Source organism: Mytilus trossulus, chromosome 4 (assembly GCF_036588685.1).
Source record: "Mytilus trossulus isolate FHL-02 chromosome 4, PNRI_Mtr1.1.1.hap1, whole genome shotgun sequence".
NCBI lineage: Eukaryota > Metazoa > Mollusca > Bivalvia > Mytilida > Mytilidae > Mytilus > Mytilus trossulus.
The window spans coordinates 73,225,249-73,242,172 of NC_086376.1; the positions used below are offsets into that span (position 1 = coordinate 73,225,249).

The following is a 16,924-nucleotide window of genomic DNA, read 5'->3' on the forward strand; positions in this document are numbered from 1 at the left end:
TTTAGATATTTTTTATTCTGCATGTAAATTATACCATTGGTTTTCCTATTTGAATTGGTTAACACTAGTAATTGTTGGGCCCTTTTAGTTTGCTGTTTCGTATGAGACTAGGCTTTGGATTGAATGCTGTATGTTGACATATATAATAGTTAACTTTAAATACATTGTATTGTACTTTGTCTAGGCTTTGGATTGAAGGCTGTATGTTGACAAATAATTGTTAACTTTAAATACATTGTATTGTACTTTGATTGAGAGTTGTCTCATTGGCACTTGTACTACATCCTATTTATATCAACAGGACAAAAAGATAACACCAAAAACAATGGAGACACAGAAAACCAACATTTAATACAAAAAAAATGAAAGTACAACCATTAATGAACAGCATGAACCCCAAAAACTGGGTAAACTCAGGTTTTCGGAAAGGATGAACAGTTCCTGCTTCTTGCAAGACACTGCTGTGTTTCTAGCGGCATCATGTAGATAATTTATAAGGCAGTTGAAGTTATTCATTTATTCAGTTCAAGATCTGATATCATCATGATCATCAAAAAGTAATGGTATTAAATACAAGAAGTCATAAATATGCTGAAATAAAATGTGAGGCAGTTGAGAAATTTAGCAAATATCAATGTAAAAGTGGTAATTCTAGTTTCAAACCATTTTATTTTTGTCAGAACCTTTGATTTTATGTTTACAAAAAAAAAGTTAATCGCTCGCCTCTACTTTTTAAGCTTCGCCTCAAAAAATTTCAATTTCATTTTTTTTTTATTAAAATTTTCAAATCGCTCGCTCGCCCCAATTTCTGGAGTGGAAAAATCCGTAGAACAAGAAATTAAATTGGTGTGGCCTTAGTATCGTTCTAATGAGTTAAGCCTTTTTCAACTTTTTTTTTATTATATTTTTGAAACTATATTTATTTCGATTTGGAATATCTTCGCTAGCCAAAAGTAACGATCAGCTCCCCTCCTCCTGGAGAGGAGGATAGTGGATCGTAACCCTTGGCTAGAACGCGGGTGCACTCCAGATATAAAAATTGTTTACATGCTACACACAAGATTTTCAAATATTTTCCATATACAATTGCAAACTGTTGGAATACAGGTATATAGAAGCTGCACGGTAGATCTAAAATTGTTTACATGTTACAACTCAACCAGCTAGCTGAAGTTCAAACATAAAATCATCCCCTTTCCTAGAAATTTGACAAATGTTCTAAGGTCTTCAAGACGGAAGGACAGACTGATGTAGTCGAATGGCGTTAGCAACGCAGGTGCAAATTGTAATCAGTCAGCTATGAGTTATGGCTCTTTGGTCGACGATCAAAACCCTCCTAGTTGGCAAAAAGTGTTTAAAATTCATAAATTTCAGTAAATTGTCATATTTTTGATCCATTTTGCAACATTTTTAAAGTATCATTCCCTTCCTTTATGCCTGAAGATATTGAGTTGAACATCTCATCATCTGTTATTCTTTGAAAGCTTTTCATTATTAAATCTCTATGGTATTTTTTTCTATATCATTCATAATCATTGTATTACATATCTGTGCTGTTATGGGAATAACACTGTTCTCATATATACATCACAATTCGAAAACGTTTCTAATTCTTTCTACATTGCTGAATTGAATGTAAAGAAAGTAAGTATCTTTACATATACCTATATACACGTATCTTAAAAATTAGTAATAACCCGATTTTTATCAAAAATTTCTTAAGTGTTCTTTTTTTTCAAATTCACAAATCAATCAGACAACGTTAACCATAGATAGACTTCAAAAAGGTATGACAATAATACCAAACGCCAAGGCAAATTAAAAAATAGGGGGAAGGCCATAAAAGTTTACTGACAAAATCAAAAGCAAACGTGACTTTATAAACTTTAAAATAAGAATTTACAACTGTCACCGGATTTGTACTTACCGATCCCCGAAATTAAAATACAGTCTGTTAATTGCGTCAATTTAACTTTTGAACAGCCGTATACTACAGTTGAATTTATTTACACTAAATCCATCATCGAATGTTGGATGTGTACTGATTGATATTTATGTCTTAGATACATGTTATTGACTTTGAATTATGCTGTTAGAAACTGCAAGTACTCTCAGACTTGTACTTTGTGTTTCTTTATTGTTTGAGACCGATATATTCTGATGAGTTAAGTTTGTACCCAACACCTTCACTAAAATTAATTTGGCTCGTTCATAAAATTTCAACAAAGTATTTACTTTGACCCTTTGACAAAAATATAAAAATTTCAAAAAATTTAAACCAACCAATTTATCAGAAAAATTACACTGGTTATATAGCAGTTTGACAAACAATAATTTTGATCATTGAGAAGCTTAATATTCCCTCAACAACACAACGGAATTAAAACGTTTAGCTGATTTTACAGAGTTATCTCCCTGTAGTGTTAGGTACCACCTTAATGCTTTTTCACCTGATATTTATAGGTTGTTATCAAATTGTAATAAGTTATCAAAGGTACCAGGAATGATTATAATTCAATACGCCAGACGTGCGTTCAGTGACGCTCAGATCAAACAATTATAAAGCCAAACAAGTACAATGTTGAAGAGCATTTAGGATAAAAAATTCCAAAAGTTGTGCCAAATACGACTTAGGTTGTTCTGAAGCACCACTGTCTCAGAGTTTGTCCAAAGCCATGATGAGGTAGTTCAGTGGTTTTTGTTGGTTTATGTATGTAATATGTGTTTTTCGTAAATTATTTTGATATAAATTAGACTATACGATATTGTTGAAGGCTTTAAGATTGTATTGATTGCTTACATTCACTTCATTTGAACTTTGGTGGGTAACGTGACGGTACCTAATTTGCACCTATTTTATCATTTTTCTCTCACCTTTTTGTATGATCTAGACAAAAGTTTCCATGTTGTGTTTTTTATAGATGTATTATTGTTTACTATATAATCACAGCAATTCAATTTTGAATCCATATTGAATCATACCCTAATTGCATCCATGTTTAAATTTACACACTTAAAAATTGCATAACAAATGTTATTTCCTTTTCTTCAAATATTTAGAACAATTTGACATTAGTCCATGTATATGTATATATAAATATTAAGTGTTAAGTCCCAAATAAAAACGTGTAAGATTTCTACAGCTATTTTTGTGGAATAGGTGCAATTTAGGTACTGTAACGTTAGTTGTATTGTTGGTAACCATACCAAAATCTTCTTAATTTCATAAAGCTTACACAATATCATTGTGAATAAATTACTAATTGTTTTTTGTTGTTATTGCTATTTTTTGTATTTCTTGTCAAAGATGATGATTAGTGCAGCTTTAAAAATATATTAGAACCAATGATCATGGTTATGTACATTTTATTATAATAAGCATAGAAATGTTATCATATGATAGAAAAAAGCTAAGATTTTGGCAATCAAACAAGAAAAGACAAGGTATCACAGCAATTATGATTGCCAAACAAATGCAGTGACAAGATAGCATTTGATGACAGAAAAATAAACGCAATTAAGATCATTATATTTCTTGGCCTAAAGATCTTCTAAAAGTGTGGACTGCATCTGTAAAATTTTTGGACAATGACACTCACTGTTTTCTAATTGCTCTTTTTTTTTAAAGTTGAAATATTGATATATTCCCTCTGTGTAAATCAGATGTAATCTACTCATATAATCAAGACTAACGTTTCTTAGATAGAAGAGTATAACATTGCATCGAATACATATACACTAATAGGGTTCAAATTCGACTACAAAAGTCCTTGTCGAAGTCTTATCGAACTAAAAGTACTGTTCTATTTATAACACGAGTAACCTTGAAATAAGGTTTATTGTAATCCTTCAATAGATTTAAAAGAACAGAATGTTATCGAATTAAGTTTACATGTAAAGATCAGGGTTAAATGAAATAGTCCTGATGATGTGCCGTGTAGCAGTTCAATTTTCGTTTTTGAAAAAGTCCATAAAAGTATACATATAAATTGCTATCTGGGTTATATTTGGTGTTGGATTTATAGCCATATCTGAAGACCTATAGCTGGATTATAAAGAGACTTTAAGCTATAAAAATAAGGCATACAATATAAGTATAATTTAATTAATGAGTCATTTAAATTTAATTCAACAATAAAATATTCAAAAACAGACAGGAGACATCATATGATGTTCTCTTTTACTTTGTCGAATTTTGCTTTTAGCTAACCACTCCAATGGTTTAGATTGGACGGAATTATTTTCGTATGAATTAAAATCTTTGTTTTGAATATCACTACTATACTTTCCAGTTTTTAATTCAGTTTTCTCACCAACACAACTGTCTTCAACTAAATGAACCGATTTTTCGACTTTATTCTCATTCTGTGTTCTTTGCAATGCGTTGTTATCTTTTATTTGTACTATTGACTCGTGTCCGGTAGCGGCTATTTCAACTTTGTCTGTTTTTGTGTGGCCTTCCGAACAATATAGCATCAATTTTTCTGGTGAAACAAGATAAAGTTTTGAGTTTACCAAGAACTCACGTAAGTTTATAGCACTTTTTGTACTTCGTAGTGCTGCGTTGGTCGAAGATTTTTGTGAAATCGATACTATATCGTTAGAATCGATATCGTCCGAGTGACAAATTCGGGAAATCACATTGTCTTTTATTTCTGAGTTGTTGTTATCGTTTGGGTGTTTTTCTTTATTTACATCATCTAAACTTGACCATCGTTTCGTTTGTTTTAAATCTTTGACCATCGATTGTTTATTCAATTTAGAAAATCGATCAATACATGATTTATCTAGATGACTGCTTTTCCTTCTTATTTCATTTTTATTTTCATCCTTATAAGAAGCCCTAAGTTGAGATATTCCATTAAAACTGGACCTTCTTTTCATATATTGCGAGTCTTGAAACACTGAATTCTCAAATTTCACGCTTCTGTTTAATTCGTTAACATCCATTTTATTCTCTTTTTCCGTATATGTCGAATATTCATCGCATCCATAAGGAAACATTTGTGCTACATCATGTAAACTAGACCTTCGTCTTACACAAGACAAATTTTGATGTACTTTATTTTTATCTGAATTGTGCATCACGGTATAGTTCTCTTTTCGGCCAATTCTTGTTTCTGTATTTTCTTCTTGCGTACATCGTTTGACTGATTTAACGTTAACATTATCAGATTTTGCAGTGAATCTTAGCTTTTCAACTTTCTTTGAAATTGAATGGTCCAAAGTACTTTTGTCTTTATCGTTATTGAATGGACTGCTTTCTTGTGGACTGCAAGAATCATCAAACAAATCTGAAACATGATAAGTGTTTTAATGGACGTACTAGAATTTGATTTGTTTTTTCAATGATTAAAGACAACGTAATACACATATATACATATTTATCATACGTTTAGTAGTAAATACAGTAGTTTTGCATATTTGATAAATAGCCTGCTGTTTAATCCATATCGCGCAACTTTGATGCGCACCCTTTATCGCATACCCTTTATCACACCCCTACCCTTTATCGCATACCCTAAGGGCCCTTGGGCTGATATTGATGTCTCGGGATGATACAACATATGATACGGATTTGCCATGTATTATTCCCTATATAAAGAATCAATTTATGCACGTTTTAACAACTGGATCTCAATGTCGTAAACTAAGAATAAAATAGTTTAACCTATTTTGATACTTTTTTCTAGCAATCAATGTCTTTGATATAAATTTATATAAAAATGTTATATATTAGATTGAAACTTCTGATATTGTTTTTTTTAGTATACTGTATGTTCATAATTCATTTTCATTGTAACACTAAGAAAAGGTCCACAAAATTAACCCTAATGTTAGTTAATTCACAATCTACAAAATACAAGCATTATCTCCATCAACTATATACCTTCATTTTCTTCTGTAATTGTTTCCCCGAACCTTTCGAGAGCTGAGTACAAGTTGTATGGTCTAGAGGAATTTTGAAGATCTGATATCACGAAACCGTCATCAGATTCTTCATCAAAGAAACTTTTTCCATTGGAATGTGGGATGGTTCCTTGAAGTGCATTTCTCTTGTTAAAATACATCGTAACAGTTCACAAGCTGGTTCAAAATAAGTCTGCAAATATAAAATTTTCTATGAACACTACAAAAAGCAAGATTGAACTTGCTCTTTAACTTGAACTGAAGACTGTCTTTCAAGTTTGTAATTTGAAATTCAAAATTAGACGTCCTAATATTACTTATCCAAATTCATACGTCGATAAACCGATGACAAAACACGAAAACAAAACAAATAGACAAATAACAATCCACAAAACCGAAAGTCTGAGCAACACATACATAACCACGACAACTTGAACAGATTTCAAGTGCTTCAGAAGGATAGAGAGATCCTGATCAACATGAGTAAATGACTACACAACCTACTGACTGAATGCAGACTATAGAGACGTTTAAAAGAATTGCTGGTCATCAATTGGAGTAAACAAAGAGCATAAATTATCATTTTCATCGCCTATGACATGTGTCATTTAGGATTGAAAAGAGCAGTAGCAGTGTCTGTAAGTTGAGAACAAAGAAGCAACAAGTGTTGTGGCTAAATAGAATATTGTACGCAAAAAGACTTAATAACTTGTGTTCTCCCTACATATATATAGCTATGGCGTTGTCAGTTTATTTCGTTCTATCAGTTTGACTGCACCTCTGGTATCTTTCGCCCCTCTTTTTTTGAATTTTTTGTCACATGATATTAGGCAGACACCATCTGAAAGGTCGACCTCATGGTTATGATGTTACAACGTACGAGTTCTCCTTTCCAAATTCGGTACTGGCGACACAAATAAGTGGCCTCTTAATCATCGTTATCAATTATTTAAAAATCAACACCGAGTCTGTTTTAAATATAAATAGTTAGTGGAGTCGTACATGGGTCAATTTCAAAAACTATTCTTATTTTGAGGCAGATCCTCATATCAAACTCGAAATTGTGTACAAATTCAAACATACTACGCATAAAATTTAAAAACGGGTAAAAACGTATTATTGTTAACGCATAGTTAATTTATGACTTTTTAATTTCTGATACTAATAATTAAAATTCATTTCACTTACCAAAGTTATGGTTAACAATCATATTCATGTATATAAAAAATGATTGGTGGTTTCCTCAACAGGTGAATATTGTCCCAAAACAAAAACCAAAATGTCCCACAGAGTTTCGACCCAACACAAATATAATAAAAGTCATATTGTAAATATGGTTAAATTGTGGCATGATCACATTTAACCTTGCATAACCTTTAGATTGTTTACTAAACATGACATGTTTTTACGATCTAATTATATTCTGAAATAACAAATGGATAAAGGTCGTCATTGCTATACAACATGTCTCGGTACAACCAGAAGTTTGTTAGACAGGAATTTACGGAATTGTCTATTTTTGTCCTTCAGTATTCCAAAATATTCAACATCCCCAATTGCGCATGTTTTTAGACAACAAGTCGAAGGTTTGCAACTAGTCCAGAATAGTTTTTATTTTTTAAAGTTGTTAGATGTTAGATGTTAGAAATTGTTTTGAAAGATTTTACTGAACAAACAATCAAGTTGTGAAAGTGTGAACACCCCAAAACTAAGCTTCTTACACGTTTGTTAACATCGGTCCATGTAATTTATTTCAAAACTTTAATCCTACATTATAACAACAAAATATAAATGTAAATTTAAAATGCTTGTTGCCATGTCTTCAATATTATCAATAGATTTGCATTAAAAACATGTTCTATAATATTTAAACCTACCCCTTTTTTTTTTTTTTTTTTTTTTTTTTTTATCTTTTCTAGATATAGGATTTTGATTGATTTGGTTTTTTTATGTTTTAACGCCACTTTGGAGACCCGCATTTAGGCTATTTCGTGGCGTCCAGTTTTTATTAGTGAAGAAGCCGGAGTGTCCTGAGAAAACCACCGTACTTCGATAGGAAAACTTGATATAGCGGAAGATGTGGTATGGGTGCCAATGAGACAACTCTCAATCCAAGTGACAATTTATAGAGGTAAATAATTATAGGTCATGGTACGGTCTTCAACACGGAGCAAAGGTTAACATCGAACAAGAAGCTATAAAGGGTCACAAAATTACTAGTGTAAAACCATTTAAACGGGGAAACATACGGTCTAATCTATATAAAAAAACGAAAAACACTTATGAACTACATAAAACATATTCGACATTATACTACAACGGATTTGCAGGTGTTAATCTAAACGTGTATAAGAGAGTTGGTCAATTTTTGTTGATAAAATAATGTTAATCCTTTTCAGATAGCAATAAAAGTCAATAAGAAATAACATTTCTTTTTATGATAAACCATGAAAAGAAAGAAGATGGTATCATTACCGAGATGATTGTTTATTTCAATATAATTTAGATCACCTTGAAACTTGAGGTAAAGTGGTATCGATTTTTTTGTGAAAACTTTGCAAAAATGTAGTCACTGCATATGGATAACAAATACTTTGTCTCATTTCTGGGTTTATTTGATTGTTATAAGGCCACACCAATTTGATTACTTGTTCGACGGACCCGCGCGCACGTGTTTTTTTCTAAACAGAAAAAAAATATTTTTTTTATTTTCCCGCTTCCCGCATCCGGAAACAAAATCGTGTCTTTTTCCCGCATCGGTTTTTTCGAAAAAATTTATAAAAACTCAATTAAATCGCCAAAGTGTTTTAGTCCACGGCAAATCGCAATGATTTTACTGTTTATATCTAAAACACAGATTTCTTATCACAGTCAAAAACAAATAATTTCAACAAGTATCATGCCGATTTTTGTGGTAAGAATTAAGGACTCACAAGGAGGGGAGGTGTTGCCGTCCACGGCAATATCGTTTGCCGGTGGCAGTTTTGTTGAACTCTTTACGTATTGCGTCGGAATTAAAAAACTCAGCCTTTCATCTGACAATGTAACAGCAGTGTACTTGAAAGAGAGTATGAAGTCAGACCACATAGCGGCCGATAACGCTGACATGGACGTTTTGGATCTAACCACAGCATTGGGTTGTAAGTTTGTTGAGTATATTATACGTAGATCTGCATGTCCTGAATCTAGCACTTGTACTAATATTATAAATAACATTGCTTCAGCTTCAAATAATTTACCCAGTAGGCCTAGCACAAATGCATTTAGTATACTTATGGGGAATAGGTGTAAAGTTGTTTTACCAGACAAACCTAAGACAGATGGTGCCAAGAAACTTTCTGGCCCTCAAAGACTTTTATGTCATGTAATTGACCTAATGGAGTCCAAAGGATGTGGCTGGACTGTAGATTGCCTGGATACAGCTAACTTTGTTGCAAAGTCATTAAGAGACACATTGTGGTACATCGACCATGCCCATAAAAAACTATCAGATAGTGCTTGTCATGTTCCAAAGATCTTTGATAAATTTCAGGGTTATAATGAGTTCAAAAAGATACATCATCGACCCCCCATCATCACATCTCAAAGATTAAATGAGCTCTCTGTTGACTTGTCAAAATCATTATCATTTCCCTCCATTTTATCTTCAAGGAATAAAAAATTCAGTGATGACATAGAACAACTTCTGGAATGCATAACTAAATACAAAACACGTTTAGACAAGGACAATATTCAACATAAAGAGTCGTATCAGTCAGGTGACACACCAAGGCGTTCTCTTGAATCCGATACATCTTTGAAATACATACCTCCAACTACTGAGAGTCGTGAGTCCTATGGAACATTACAATCTGACCTTAATAAAATTGATGACTATAGATTTGTTGACCTTGATAAATATGCACCTGAAGATAGGGTTAAAAGAAGGATGTTCATAAAAAATCTAGAAATTGAAGTACCCATAATGTTGTATAGAATGGCTTATGGTGGCTCCATTGGAACCTTAAATTTTATATGGAAGGTACCAGAGGAACAGAGTAGTTATCGTGAAACAAGAAATGTCAAAATTGTAAATAAGATAAACGCAACATTGCCCAAGTTTTCCACTAGGTCTATGCGCAGAGATTTTTTAAACAGATATTGTAAACTTGTAAAATCACCTAGGTCTGTATTGAGAAATATTTTTTTTGAGTTAACTGGTTGTGAAGCTGTATCTGAAACCAAGGAGCAAGCAGAAGTTGATGAGCGCGTAACTGAACTATTGCTTAATAGTGATGATTCAAACCTACTCCTTGATTATAGGACACTGAATGGAAAAGATATTGATACCAAATTTGGGACATTTTTCGAGGAAATGGGTAAATTTTTTGATGAACAGATTCTTCAGGTAAATGAAAGGCGACGAGGTCAGGAGCTATATTTACCAATGGCTATCTCATTGGAAGATCTAAGAAACCAGATCGTGAAACGATTGCCTAATGACACACCTATACCTTGTACAGAAACTATAAGATTACAATTCCAACCAAACAGCGCTTTTCAAAAATCAGCATTAAAATACTCATGTAGATTTAATGTAAAATTCCGTGTTCAGACAAGACAAGCAAGAGTTTCGCACCCAGATGCAAGATATGTTGCCACATCATTAAAATATCTCAAAGAGTTCTGTGTAAAAAACAGGAAGTATTCCACATTTGTTTGTTTAGATGACAAAGCTATTGTTCCGGTTGGAGAACCTGGTGTACCAATTAGCACTGGAGTTCGTGGTCACAACAAAGTGCTTGCTCCAGCAGATGGTCCGAAATTAGTAGCCACAGATCACGATTTTCATCTTGGTGGCCTTGTTCCCTCTGTGGCTTTTGTAAGCGATATTCCAAAGAACTCAAATGATAGCTTCTTCAATGGACATATATATGTTACAACTAAAGATAAAGTTTTCCAAGCATCTACACCTTATCGTCATGCAACTGAGCTAACAAGAATTTTAAGAGAGAACTACTCTGATGATGATGTCAATCTAGAAACACCCATACTATGTTTAATGACAGATGGAGGTCCTGATCATAGGGTAACTTTCGGGACTGTCCAGCTATCACTGATTCAGCTATTTATCGCATTAGATCTAGATATGCTCATAGCATTAAGAACAGCACCGAATCACAGCTGGATGAATCCAGCAGAGCGTTGTATGTCAATTTTAAATTTATCCCTGCAACATTGTGCACTTTCAAGGAAAGAGATGCCTGAGACCTTTGAAAAAGCAGTTAAACACAAGTCCACTCTTACAGCTGTCAGAAACTTGGCCTTCATAAAAACTGGGTTCAGAGAGGCTTATGATGAATCTATCAAAAGTGTTATTGATATAGTTAACTCTAGATTTGAGAGGATGAGATTTAAGGATGATTACCTCACAACTTATAAAGGAGTCACAGAAAACCAGATCATGGATGCTCTTGAAGTGGTTTGCCAGGTCTTGAATAAAGAATTAAAGGTAGACATGTCTAGTGGAGAATTGCGCAAGGTTAAACAAGTGCAGGTAATTTTTGAAGCGTTTTCTCATAGAGAAGATTTTTATATACCTGTCATTTACTAGGGATGCGTTGCAGAAAAATGATAAAACACGGACTAGACTGTCCCTTACATTGTTATTAACAGTGTAAATTTATATTTTATATATATATATATAATACTTGATACATGTACAGTATATGAGTAGACCAAATAGTAATTTAATTTATAGATTCTCATCTACATGACCAGAACAAAATGATGCAAGTTGCAGTCTAACTTTTATTGATTTGGTGCCAATTGCTTTAAATATTGTCATTAATTAAATAGCTTATTAATTGATGATTGAATACAGTTTATTTTCAAATTTGGATGTAAAAATGATGGATAGGGATGAGAATCTACATATTAAATTGATTTTATAGCTTTATGCTTCTTTTAAATAGTATAGTATAACTAAATAAACATGACATTAAATAGCTAGTGTAATATACCCATATCTTTAGCACTGCATTCATGTATACACTCTTTATGTCATACAATCATATATGTCAGGCATGTGATCCAACATTTTATTCATATATACATTTTATACATGTACTGCATATTATATTGATCACTTCTGTTAAGATTTAAGATGCTTATATATAATACTACTATGCGTTCATACCATATACAGCTCATGCAGCTCACACTTCTAATTTACTATCACAACAAACCGCAAAATATGTTATTTGATGTCAATAGTCTAGGATAAGATAATTAAAAAAAACAAAAACAATACTGATACTTGTACTTTAGACTTATGATACTCAATTGTTTTGTTCAATGGCAACATGCATAAAAATACATGAACAAAATAAAAGTTCAATCATCTTTTTTAAAAAGATGTTCTTGAATTCTCATATTCAACACCATTTTTATTTCTATAAAATTATCATTGAGTTCCCAAGGGTCACCTCTGACTGCTTATACTTATCTAGATAGGTTAGTTACTCTAAGACTTTAATATGCACATTGTTCATGCTACCTATTTATGTTTCATTTGAATAATATGAGGTTTTTTTCTTTACACAACTTCAGGATTTTATAGCCCGGCATGGAAGGAGCAGTCATTATGCATTCCAGCTGAAAAAGTGCAATGATTGTCCTTACTGTGAAATCAACCCCCCAAGGATACCAGAGGACAAATTTCAGGACCTGCATTTCCTACCCAACCCTGTGCCTGGAGAAAACAACCAATATAAGTCTTTCTCAGAGGTCAGTAAAGGATGTACATGTAGTTAAGAATATGTGACAAGGACTACATTCATGATCTTACATGATTAAAAAAAAAAGTATAAACATGATAAATACATGTCAGAAAGACAGCAATTCACAACTTTCAAAGAAAATATATAAGAAACTAAACTATGTGTGATTTGTTTTTCTGGATTAACCTTCATCAGACATACATGTACTAATGGTCAATTCCTATTGACACAGCAAACCTAAACTTAATATAGTCTCATGTCAGACAATGTCAATGTTTTAACAACAAAAGAAATAACACAATATGACAGTATTATACTATAAAGTAATCTGACAAAGGGTTCTTGTATTTATGAATATCCTAAGTAAAATAATTTCATACTGCACCAACTTGTCAATGCATTATTTATCCATGCCAAGAAATTAGCTTTTCTATGAAGTAAATTCATTTTATATATTACAGCTTTATGGACAAAATACTGGAGAGGAACAACACAGACCGGGGGCGGCACATAAAGCAGAAGAGAATGAAAATGATAAACAACGTAGAGATTTATTCAAAAACAACAAAGTCCGAGAAGTAATTTTGTGCAGTGAATGCTCAAAACCACGCTGTATTTTCAGTGAAAAGAAATTGTCCAGGGAACAGGTATTATACCTTTCATACTGCAGGTGTTTTTTTTACATCGATGACACCTATAATATAATCATCAGAATATTTTTATACATTCTTAAGATGTATAGATGTCCTACAAGGTCTTTACATATACACAATATAAAAAAAAATTGTGGTATGAGACATCTCTTTTCATTGAAGGGACCAAATGACACAGAAATTATTAATTGTAGAACACTACAGTCTTCAACAATGAGCAAGGCCCATAACACATAGTCAGTACAAATGTAACTTTACACAAGGTTTTTCAATAACCAATTGTATTAAACCATATGTCTTGGTTCTCTGACTTGGTTAAGGTTTTAATGTTTTCATATCTCTGACTCAGTAACAAGGTGACAAAGACTTCAAAGTAATTCTTGCATACAAAAAACTGGGTTCGTATTTAATGAAGATTCTCTATGTTTAATATAATGTTTTACATGTTATTTATTCTTAATATTATAGAAGAGATTTGTTCTTTTTTTAGTATGTGTAAGCTTTACTATGATATACTGGTATTCTTAGGATGTGGTCAATTATAAAGCATTGTGATATTTTCATTTCAATTTTTATCATTTCAGGATGAACTGATTCTCAGATTAAAAGAAGATTCCTTTTACACATGTGGTGGGGCTTTGGTCCAAGATGACTCAGAAACTGTTGACATTGTTGTTAGAGAGGCACTGGCATGTAATTCACCAATTGAAACGACATATTACAGTGCCTCACTAAAGCACTATCTTCCCCCTGTGTGTGTTCATTGCGGAACAGCTGAGGACCTCCTAGATGATAATAACCCGTATATATCAGCACTCTACGAACAATATTCTGTCGTACGACCTCTATGTGAAGTGTGTAGAAATTCAGGAAAGGACACAAAAACATGGGGAAAAAAATTTGTTGGGAAAAAGGCAAAGCATTAACTTTGTAAGCTGGGGCATCCATTGTGTAAATTTGTTTGATATCAGAGATAAATTAAACAATTGCACTCATTTAGATATTTTTTATTCTGCATGTAAATTATACCATTGGTTTTCCTATTTGAATTGGTTAACACTAGTAATTGTTGGGCCCTTTTAGTTTGCTGTTTCGTATGAGACTAGGCTTTGGATTGAATGCTGTATGTTGACATATATAATAGTTAACTTTAAATACATTGTATTGTACTTTGTCTAGGCTTTGGATTGAAGGCTGTATGTTGACAAATAATTGTTAACTTTAAATACATTGTATTGTACTTTGATTGAGAGTTGTCTCATTGGCACTTGTACTACATCCTATTTATATCAACAGGACAAAAAGATAACACCAAAAACAATGGAGACACAGAAAACCAACATTTAATACAAAAAAAATGAAAGTACAACCATTAATGAACAGCATGAACCCCAAAAACTGGGTAAACTCAGGTTTTCGGAAAGGATGAACAGTTCCTGCTTCTTGCAAGACACTGCTGTGTTTCTAGCGGCATCATGTAGATAATTTATAAGGCAGTTGAAGTTATTCATTTATTCAGTTCAAGATCTGATATCATCATGATCATCAAAAAGTAATGGTATTAAATACAAGAAGTCATAAATATGCTGAAATAAAATGTGAGGCAGTTGAGAAATTTAGCAAATATCAATGTAAAAGTGGTAATTCTAGTTTCAAACCATTTTATTTTTGTCAGAACCTTTGATTTTATGTTTACAAAAAAAAAGTTAATCGCTCGCCTCTACTTTTTAAGCTTCGCCTCAAAAAATTTCAATTTCATTTTTTTTTTATTAAAATTTTCAAATCGCTCGCTCGCCCCAATTTCTGGAGTGGAAAAATCCGTAGAACAAGAAATTAAATTGGTGTGGCCTTAGTATCGTTCTAATGAGTTAAGCCTTTTTCAACTTTTTTTTTATTATATTTTTGAAACTATATTTATTTCGATTTGGAATATCTTCGCTAGCCAAAAGTAACGATCAGCTCCCCTCCTCCTGGAGAGGAGGATAGTGGATCGTAACCCTTGGCTAGAACGCGGGTGCACTCCAGATATAAAAATTGTTTACATGCTACACACAAGATTTTCAAATATTTTCCATATACAATTGCAAACTGTTGGAATACAGGTATATAGAAGCTGCACGGTAGATCTAAAATTGTTTACATGTTACAACTCAACCAGCTAGCTGAAGTTCAAACATAAAATCATCCCCTTTCCTAGAAATTTGACAAATGTTCTAAGGTCTTCAAGACGGAAGGACAGACTGATGTAGTCGAATGGCGTTAGCAACGCAGGTGCAAATTGTAATCAGTCAGCTATGAGTTATGGCTCTTTGGTCGACGATCAAAACCCTCCTAGTTGGCAAAAAGTGTTTAAAATTCATAAATTTCAGTAAATTGTCATATTTTTGATCCATTTTGCAACATTTTTAAAGTATCATTCCCTTCCTTTATGCCTGAAGATATTGAGTTGAACATCTCATCATCTGTTATTCTTTGAAAGCTTTTCATTATTAAATCTCTATGGTATTTTTTTCTATATCATTCATAATCATTGTATTACATATCTGTGCTGTTATGGGAATAACACTGTTCTCATATATACATCACAATTCGAAAACGTTTCTAATTCTTTCTACATTGCTGAATTGAATGTAAAGAAAGTAAGTATCTTTACATATACCTATATACACGTATCTTAAAAATTAGTAATAACCCGATTTTTATCAAAAATTTCTTAAGTGTTCTTTTTTTTCAAATTCACAAATCAATCAGACAACGTTAACCATAGATAGACTTCAAAAAGGTATGACAATAATACCAAACGCCAAGGCAAATTAAAAAATAGGGGGAAGGCCATAAAAGTTTACTGACAAAATCAAAAGCAAACGTGACTTTATAAACTTTAAAATAAGAATTTACAACTGTCACCGGATTTGTACTTACCGATCCCCGAAATTAAAATACAGTCTGTTAATTGCGTCAATTTAACTTTTGAACAGCCGTATACTACAGTTGAATTTATTTACACTAAATCCATCATCGAATGTTGGATGTGTACTGATTGATATTTATGTCTTAGATACATGTTATTGACTTTGAATTATGCTGTTAGAAACTGCAAGTACTCTCAGACTTGTACTTTGTGTTTCTTTATTGTTTGAGACCGATATATTCTGATGAGTTAAGTTTGTACCCAACACCTTCACTAAAATTAATTTGGCTCGTTCATAAAATTTCAACAAAGTATTTACTTTGACCCTTTGACAAAAATATAAAAATTTCAAAAAATTTAAACCAACCAATTTATCAGAAAAATTACACTGGTTATATAGCAGTTTGACAAACAATAATTTTGATCATTGAGAAGCTTAATATTCCCTCAACAACACAACGGAATTAAAACGTTTAGCTGATTTTACAGAGTTATCTCCCTGTAGTGTTAGGTACCACCTTAATGCTTTTTCACCTGATATTTATAGGTTGTTATCAAATTGTAATAAGTTATCAAAGGTACCAGGAATGATTATAATTCAATACGCCAGACGTGCGTTCAGTGACGCTCAGATCAAACAATTATAAAGCCAAACAAGTACAATGTTGAAGAGCATTTAGGATAAAAAA

The 16,924-nt window shown here is 32.4% G+C and overlaps 2 protein-coding genes across 2 annotated transcripts; one reads left to right on the forward strand and one right to left on the reverse strand.

Moving 5' to 3' along the window:
* Positions 1 to 4,084: 4,084 nt before the first annotated feature.
* Positions 4,085 to 7,150, reverse strand: LOC134715925 (uncharacterized). Its single transcript, XM_063578489.1, has 3 exons — positions 7,099 to 7,150; positions 5,891 to 6,103; positions 4,085 to 5,294 (listed from the first exon to the last, which is right to left on the reverse strand). The coding sequence occupies exons 2-3, from the start codon at positions 6,069 to 6,071 to the stop codon at positions 4,144 to 4,146; spliced, it is 1,332 nt and encodes a 443-aa protein (XP_063434559.1). The 5' UTR covers positions 6,072 to 6,103; positions 7,099 to 7,150; the 3' UTR covers positions 4,085 to 4,143.
* Positions 7,151 to 9,106: 1,956 nt separating this feature from the next.
* Positions 9,107 to 14,319, forward strand: LOC134715927 (uncharacterized). Its single transcript, XM_063578490.1, has 4 exons — positions 9,107 to 11,446; positions 12,502 to 12,678; positions 13,133 to 13,318; positions 13,909 to 14,319. The coding sequence occupies exons 1-4, from the start codon at positions 9,185 to 9,187 to the stop codon at positions 14,248 to 14,250; spliced, it is 2,967 nt and encodes a 988-aa protein (XP_063434560.1). The 5' UTR covers positions 9,107 to 9,184; the 3' UTR covers positions 14,251 to 14,319.
* Positions 14,320 to 16,924: the final 2,605 nt, after the last annotated feature.